Here is an 8,500-nt window from a genome sequence, read left to right as displayed (position 1 = left end):
ATAGTGCTTTCCTGCCGAGCAATAGTTATGGGGAAGAGACGGACGGAGTGGCAACACCAGCGAGACCAAGGACTACTGAGGATCTTTTTGCAGCCATTCACAGGTACTGCAGAAATTGCCCTCTGCATACTGTCGGGTCCAGTAGTTCTCTCAAAAAGTAGTGTAACATTGTTTTACTAAAACGCCCAATTACAACAGTCATTGTTTTAACAGAAAGCACACATTTGTCAACTTTCTACTAAGGCTATATATGAAAAAGATAAGGAAAAGAACTTGTGTTTTATTGTTTTACAAATATATGTAATCTGTTCTGAACTAAAAGCTACCAGATTAAGTCAATGTATATTATATTATAAATATCCTGCCCCTTAAAATATCAAGTTACGTCTAGTATTTATTGTACTGTTCTCAATCTGCCATATTAACTCTACTGTTGCTTTTTCTGTGTATCTTTTTGTTTTCATTCTCGTTCTTCTCCATCTCTTTTTACTCTCTTCGCTGCTTATATGGTGCAGTTTGGGACAGAGGCTCAACGCTAATGCTTCATGGCAAGCGTGGCTGAAACTGGCAAGTAACACAACATGTCAGTCATATGGCAAAACATATGGCAAACGCTGGATTATAGTTTGCCATAATCCAGCCTGAGGTCGGGTGTTTTGTGTCAAACTGGTTCATGAATGAAATGTGCAATACTGGCTCTATTATTAATGACATTATTCATTTCCCTTAAAAACAAAATCATCCTGAATAGGCAACTAGATTTTTGTGCTGCTCCCGTTAGGTTCTCAAAAAAAGAAAAGGAAAAAAAAAAGCTAAAAACCACAAAATGAAACGTGTGCACCATTTAAACAGTACACACAGAAGACCATTACCACTCTCTGAACTACTGAGCTTCCTTTTAGACTAGAGTCGATGTAGCGGTAGTGCCATCTTGTGGCTTTGTCTTTTACTTCAAAATTTAGAGTGGCCATCGCTTGTAACTGGTCACAGAAAATGCTTGGCAGCATCCAAATAGGTTTATCTAGGCGTTTGGTCAGCTTGCGCATCTATGCGCGAGTTCTGCACTAGGAGTACTGAGGGATGGAAAAAGCCTGTTAGGAGAACGTGGCTGGGAGCTGGGAGACTGCAGCACTTGGGATACAAATGCTTTTTTTTTTTTTAATTTTTAAAACTATTCTGTTTCAGATGTTACAAAAATTACATATATGTGATACTGACTTTTCATAACTTACCCCTTAGGACTTGGTCTGTAGGAGCTGTTCTAAAAATGGTCTGTTGCGTTCATGTTGCATGACGCTCACTAGGACTGCGACAAATCTGTTTTTAGAATGAAGTAGTCTGGCCAGTAGCCTTTCTCCATTATGTGTGCAGATAGAGAGTGGATCTCTGTGTGTATGCACATACGTGTAATTCATGAGTTTATGGGGAAATGGACAATGGAATTGGATGTGACATAGTTAAAACTGCTTGACACATTTGTTATTAAGACCTTGCTTTTGCTGGCTTTAGACTTGAACCACTATCTTCCTTGGTTGTTAATAAATAAAAAACATTTTGGTTCCCTCCCCACTATTTCTAAAAGGTATTATTTCAGCAATTGGCACTCTTGAATATGTGCTTTGGAGGAAGAAAAGAAATTTAGTGGTATGTGCGTTAAGGGCAGGAAGAACAATCTAAGTTTAAGTTTAAATTTTTTTTAATATATACCCTATCTCTGTCTGAAAAGCCACCAAAATCAAAATGGGTTCTTAATTTTAAGTTTCTGCCATAATTCATACCTGCTGAGAGAAGCTGGTTAGATGCTGACAGCAAACTGACTGCTCTGCACTGCATTCACAGTCTTACTGAATTACTTCAAGCCAGGATAACTAAGTCTTTCCCTGCAGATCTTAGCGGTTGAATTTTGCTTTCTGTTTATTTGGAATTTCATTTGGTTTTTGGTAGCAGTACAACCTCAGCATTGCAGTGTTTAAAGATACCCATAGGCAGCCAAAACCCTAAAGAAGGGAAATCTTTTCCCTGTAACTAAAGCACACACATGTTCACATACAGACCGGCAGAGCATCCAAACACCAAATCCACTTGCTGCCTATGGTGCTGACACACAGTTAAATCTAGACAAGATTCTTAGGTTTGGCACTGCTGAAGTCATCATTTTATCCCTATGCCATCTTCTGGTGTCCATTCGTCCTCAGGCTGAATGGATGTCGGTATTACATTCTTCTCACTGGAAGGCAGGGGGAGGCGGCAGCAGCTGAAACCAACAGCTGTTACAGCTGCCTGTGGGGGGTATCATAAGTGATATATGCATAAACTTCACCACGTAAGAGAGACAGGATCACTCCAAAGTCTTGGCAGAGCTTAACGGCAACGTCTGTTGCTGCCACCTACTCAGCTGATGGATCCTGCTACTTTGTTTTCTGTTGGGGTTTTTTTTGTTACTATTATCAGTAGGCTCCAAGCATAAAGATATTTGAGCTTGCCTGGGCAAAATCTCAAGGCCTTAAAGAAAGTGCAGCTAATGATGATGTTAAGTAGAAACCAGTTTTACAAGGGGCACGGTCTGTATTGAACACATGCTCGATAAAAATTGTTATGGAATTGTAGCATGATAATGTTGTATTTGTAACAAGTCTGCTGACTTGTTTTAAACTTTTGCCAAAATAGCATATGTAAAATTACCCTTTATACAATCTTTTTTAATTAATCCTTGCTTACTCTGCAAAGAAGCAAACCAATTTTGCTACGGATACCAGGCATGTAATACATCCCTTTCTTTAATATTTCTAATAATATGAAAATGGGGCAGTAGAAGTCCAGTTTCCACTTATTCCCAGTTCCATGATTGTTTCTTAATTTTGTTTTTGTTATCCCTGCACTTGACGTTTAAATTAAAAAACGCTGCCCTTTCATTTGGAAAGATAACTTTCATGTCAGGAAGTTGGTCTCTCCTTCTTTTAGTCGAAGAGTTGCAATGACAGAGAGCACCAACAGAACTTTGAATTTTGTCCGTGCATCTTAATAGATGCTGGAAAACTCAGTTTTCACTCTTCATTTAATGTTTGGAGTTTTGGGGGGATTTTTTTTTTTAAAATCATTTAATCCAGAATGGTTACATGTGGCTCACATTGCTTCATCTTAACTTCAGCAGCAGTGCATTGCAATATCCTTTTCTAAAGGCAAGTGAACTAAACTACACTTCTAATTCTCCAGACAGCATCAAATGAAATAGTAAAACAAAACAAAGCAACATAGTCTAGATGACATTTTTAATCAAATCCCCAAGCTAAAGATTATCGAGTATAATCTTTATAATGCATTAGTCTTAGCAGTTGAATACTGACTCCAAAAAACCCAATTCCCTAAATTCACTAAAGTGTTTTGGACAGAAGTATTGCCGGTTTTAGTAGTTTCATTGTTCCAGATTTGCAGAAAAAGAACAATCAACTTTGCTTATACCTCCAATACCTCCATTGATGCCTATACAGTTTTAGTGGTGTTCTTACTTATGCTTTAGATTTAGATTACTTCTCCCTTATCCTTCTCTCTGCTTTAGCTTAATTCATTGTTATCCCTCTAAGCTGAGTTTAGTTAGGGGAGGCAAAAAGTTTCATTTTTTGTTTGGTCCTCTTTTTTTGTTGTTTTTCAAACTCAGATCCAAAAGGAAAGTCCTTGGCCGTAAAGACTCTGAAGACGACCGTACCCGCAACCATTCTCCATCGCCCCCCGTAACTCCCACTGGTGCTTCCCCAACCTTAGCTACCCTCAAACAAGCCGGATCGATTCAGAGGAGCGTTCGCAAGAGCAGCACCAGCAACGACAACTTCAAAGCCCTGCTGCTGAAGAAAGGGAGCCGCTGTGACACCAGTTCCCGCATGTCCGCAGCAGAGATGTTGAAGAACACGGACCCACGGTTCCACCGGACAAAGACGGATGCCTCCCCTGACCTTTCTGACAGCGCTGCCAGCTGCTCACCCAGCAAGAGCAAACGGGCCCAGGAAGAGTGGGCCAAGAGCGAGGGCCTGATGCCGAGGAGCATGTCCTTCTCTGGCACTAGGTACGGACGGTCGCGAACGCCCCCCTCTGCTGCCAGCAGCAAGTACAATGTCCGCAACCGCATCCAGAGCAGCCCCATGACCGTCATCAGTGAAGGAGATGGGGAAGTTGTGGAACAGTCAGAGGGCAGGGTCCGAAGGACTTCGTAAGAGCAGCAAGAGAGGCAGCTTGATTTCTTTAACAGTGATGAAATGGACATGAATGACTTTCCATACGCTGAGGAGGCAAGCTGCAAGGAGACCTTGGATCCAACCCATCTAGACTTAATGACTCAACCAGGTACTTCAAGGAAGTATCTAAGCCCTTCAGCTGAAGAAAGTTAAAAGCCAGTGACAAAAGGCATTGGATATTAGTCTAGAAAATGGCAGAGGACTAGATTCCAGAAGAAAGCCCAGACCAGGACAAGTTTACTTTGCTGAGCATTTATTCCATGGACTGCATGTGTGTGTTTTAAATGCTGAAGCAATGATAGTTCTGCATGGTTGGGTTGGGGTGGGGAGGACTTGCTTTGAATGAGTGGTCTGTGGCTTAAAGGAAGTTAACAGTTGAATTTTTTGTGTAAAGCCTTAGAAGTCCTCTTGGGGGAGGGGGGAGTTTTCTCAGAGCCTGTAGGGGTGTGAAGTTTTTCTTTTTCTTGAGACTGCAGTCGTACAAGCAAAATTTAGGAATAAGCCTGAAAAAGAGGAATGGGAAGGCTCCTGTGGTACAGGCTGGACATCTGCTTCAAAAGCATTGCAGTAGTGCAGCGTAGTGTGTTCGTTAAGCAGAGGGAGGCACGATGAGGCACATTCACCTATGAGAAGGTGGTAGGGTTGGTGCTGGGGTTACATGGCTTATTACTGGGGTGTACCCCAGTGTTTGATGAAGCGTTTCAGGGTATTTTTTTTTCTTTTTTCCTGAGGGAAAATGAAGTACGTAGTAACATGGAAAAGGGAGCCGAGTTTTATACCACACTACTAGCTGCTATGCAGCCCCACACGTACGCTTGGTGAAACACTCATTTCCAAGTGAATCGCTTCCTTGACTAGAGTATTCCCTGAGAACTGGAACAACTGGATGTGTGTGGAGGATGCGAGCAGACAACAGAAAAGTGGGAGAGAAATTTAAGCGGTGTACTGCCAGACTTTGGAAGGTTACGTTTCTGAATTAGAAAGCGAAATTTGACTACGAGAACTTGCACTACAGAGCTGTAGGTGGAGCCTGTCTTTCAAAATTGAAACTTGGGAGTTGTGTTTTGCCAGAAGTCTTTCTTCCATTTGTCAAAATGGGAAGATTATTACTTTTCATCACTTGAAATGTGGATACTTGCTAACTTTTGGTTACCAAAGAATAAGTTACAGTTACTTTCCTTTTTGATTTGCCTGCAGTATTTCTCTTCTTTTTTAACCTTAATAATTTAGTGAGGTTCGTTTTTATTGTATATTTCACAGATAATAAAAACATTTAACGGTTTTCCAATTGTAAAGAAGACCATTAATTAAAACTGAAATATTGGCTGGAGTTTTTGGTTCTTAGTAGGAATGAAGCTTTTAATTTTTAAGAAGAATTTTGCATCATTTGATGGCGTGCGCAGTTTTTGTATTGTTTGTAAATATTGAAAGTTGTTAAAATATCTTTTGATCTTCCTACCTTAGAATTTATACATTTTTAGATTGCTTTTAAGAAGAAAAAGCACTCTTTGTAGATTATTTATTTTAGAGAAATATGCTTGTAATCTCTTTCTTCAATCCTTTACTTGTTAGTAATGTAAATTTCAGGGGCCTTTGTTTAACTCTTCCCTTCACAAGAGGGGAATAGTGATGAAAATGCTGTGACTTTGCTTCAATAAAGAAAAAGGCTGCCAGTTGCCATATTGTCTTTTGAGTTGACTAAAATCTCCTTCAAAAGATTTGTCCTGCAGTGTATGGCAACCCACTGAATGCCATAAACCATGCATCCAGCTACTAATCTCCACTTTTCATTGCAAAATTTACTAACTCGCTTTAGAGACAGCTCCAGCGTACTTACATGCCCATCCCATTTTGGCATCTCAATGCTGAGACTAAAAAGTTTGAAATAATCCTAAGCTTTTTCCACTATCATTTGGGAGTGTTTCTACTACTTCTCTCTTACTTGCAACCTGTCCCAGAAAACTAAAATTCTTGGAGAACCAGATTATAAGCAGAGTGAGGGAGAAGTGAAATGAAGCAGAGAAGGTGAATCCTGCTACGCTTACTGGAACAAGGGTGGGATTAACTGGTGCACAGCAAACTTTCTACCGTTTTTGCATGCTAAATATATTTAAAGAGCCATTGGATTTTGTTAATTAAATGAAAACCTAATTGGATAGATCGTTTCAGATAATATTGATGTGAACTACATACTGTTGCAAAGAGACAGTGCAAAACATGCTGCAACTGCTAAATGTCCCATGACTGTTGCTTTGGTGTTTCTCCCAGAGCTGATCACATGAAATGTAGAGCGCTGCCTCCTTTTCACAGCACGTATTTTCCCTTTCAAAGCTGTGTGTAAATGCTAACTAGTCCGCATACCACCGTCCTGACAGGAAAATACTCAGGCTTTTGGTTTTGTGTTTACAAATGGGGAAATCATCTAAGTGAAAAATTGCAGCGTTGGAGAAAATTATAGTTCTGCTGTCTGCAACTTCTGCAGTACTTGGCAGCGTTTTGCATGAAGTGCCTGTAGGAGGGAGCCCAGCCGGCTTGCTTCCCCGATGCTGCCCCCCCAGTGCTGCCAGTTGTTTTTAGAGGCTGTATGGGGAGCTCTTGGGGAAGTCCCAGCTTATATGCACAGTGTCTTGTCAATGCAGGTAGATGAGCTCAAACTTAAGGGTAGCATGGGCTGATTTTCTTCTCTTGCCACAGGTAGCCTTGATGCTCATCTAAACCCCACATCTGGTGTAAGGTGAGTTTGGGTTGAGGCTCAGGTTTTGGCTAGTGTGCGGAAGGCAGTGTTTGTGTAGCCCTACTGATGTTGCTACATGACTGCATTTTACAGAGGGTAAGATGTAGTGAAATACATTAAATATGCTGAAATATGTTTAACAGCGCTTATAATGAAATTTATTTAGGCAACTGATGGAACTTCCTTATGGAGATAGCACCATATCATCTCCCTGTTGCCATCATCTTCTGTATCAGCACGCAGAGTTGGTTAATAGCTCAGTTTTCTAATCAATACAGTCCTTGGCCCAAGTTTCCACTACAAAACCTTAAGACCATGACAGCTTTAGGCTGTGTTTTCTGTACCAGCAACAACTTTGGTGTGTTTGTAATTATGCTAAGGAAAACACGCTTCATTTTCTGTCATGCATCCAACTTCAAAGTTACTTTCTTCCATTATAAGCTTCCTCCCTGGGGAGGTTTTGCAGTTGTGGCTTTGTTGGTCAACAAGCATAGATGAAGTTTATGAAACCTTTGCTAAAGACATCCAGAGCAGTAGGAGAGGAGGAAAAATCCACAAACTTTGGCCATGCTAAAGAGAAAAAGGAGGCTGTTGTCACCCTCAAGCTGTTACAGGGCTTGTTCAGAGTTTACAGTTGGTTTACAGTTTGCCTCTAAAACACGAATCATTGAAGCTAGATGTGAGCATTATTTCTGGTTTTCCTTTTATTGGGAATGGTTTTCAGCTTCAACCTCTTCCTAAAGTTTGCTCTGTGATAACTCATTCTATGCTTCCTTTGTTTATGTTCAAAGTTCTTTCTTACCGCTGTCAGAGGTAGGCAGCCCCAATCCCCCTGTCCCGGTGTTGGCTGGGATAGAGTTAATTTTCTTCCTAGTCGTGCTGTGGTTTGGATTTAGTATGAGAATAATGTTGGTAAGACACTGGTCTTTAGTTGTTGTTAAGTAGTGCTTATAGTAAGTCAAGGACTTTGCAGCTTCCCATGCTCTGCCAGCCAAGAGGTGCGTAAGAAGCTGGGAGGGAGGGCAGCCGGGACAGCCAAAACATGGCTCTATGCCGGCTGCTGGGAAGGAAATGAACCCTGCCCTAGCCAAAACCAGGACACCCCCTTAGAATCAGAGCCCTTCAGTTGTTACGTGAATACGTTCGTAAGGCGCTGTGGCATTTGCAAGCTTTCACTCTATATACTGGAGAGAGATAAACTTATTATCTTGTTTTAAACGAAGGATGGTCATGCAGGGAGCAATAGCTTGGTGAGGGGAGGTTTGGAAGGTTACTGGAAATCGGTTAAAAGAATTGGGAAAGAAGTAGATTTGATGAAGACAGAGGAACCAGGACTGGACGCTGGTTCATGTATCAGGTTTGGCCTGAAAGAAGGCACAGAAAAGGTGAAGCAGGGAGAGTACTGAAAGGAAAAGAAGTACAGTGAATGCATAGAATGACAGTAAGGTGTGAGGCGGACAGGTTAATGCAGATTCTTAAAAATAAAGAAGCTTCAGCAAGTACAGAAGAGCGAAAAAGGCAAAGGAACAATGGGATAGTC

General features: G+C 41.1%; 1 protein-coding gene across 1 annotated transcript in view; it reads left to right on the top strand.

The window, feature by feature from the left end:
* NHSL1 (NHS-like 1) overlaps nt 1-4,379 on the top strand; it is a 107,556-nt gene extending 103,177 nt beyond the window's left edge. The window contains 2 exon segments of the mRNA XM_009882295.1: nt 1-103; nt 3,656-4,379. Of these exon segments, the coding sequence (XP_009880597.1) occupies nt 1-103; nt 3,656-4,379 (827 nt within the window).
* Nucleotides 4,380-8,500: the final 4,121 nt, after the last annotated feature.

Source organism: Charadrius vociferus, unplaced genomic scaffold, assembly GCF_000708025.1.
Source record: "Charadrius vociferus isolate BGI_N301 unplaced genomic scaffold, ASM70802v2 scaffold13, whole genome shotgun sequence".
Classification (NCBI taxonomy): Eukaryota; Metazoa; Chordata; class Aves; order Charadriiformes; family Charadriidae; genus Charadrius; species Charadrius vociferus.
The sequence above is the reverse complement of the archived record's forward strand: the minus strand, read 5'-3'. Positions and strand labels throughout refer to the sequence as shown.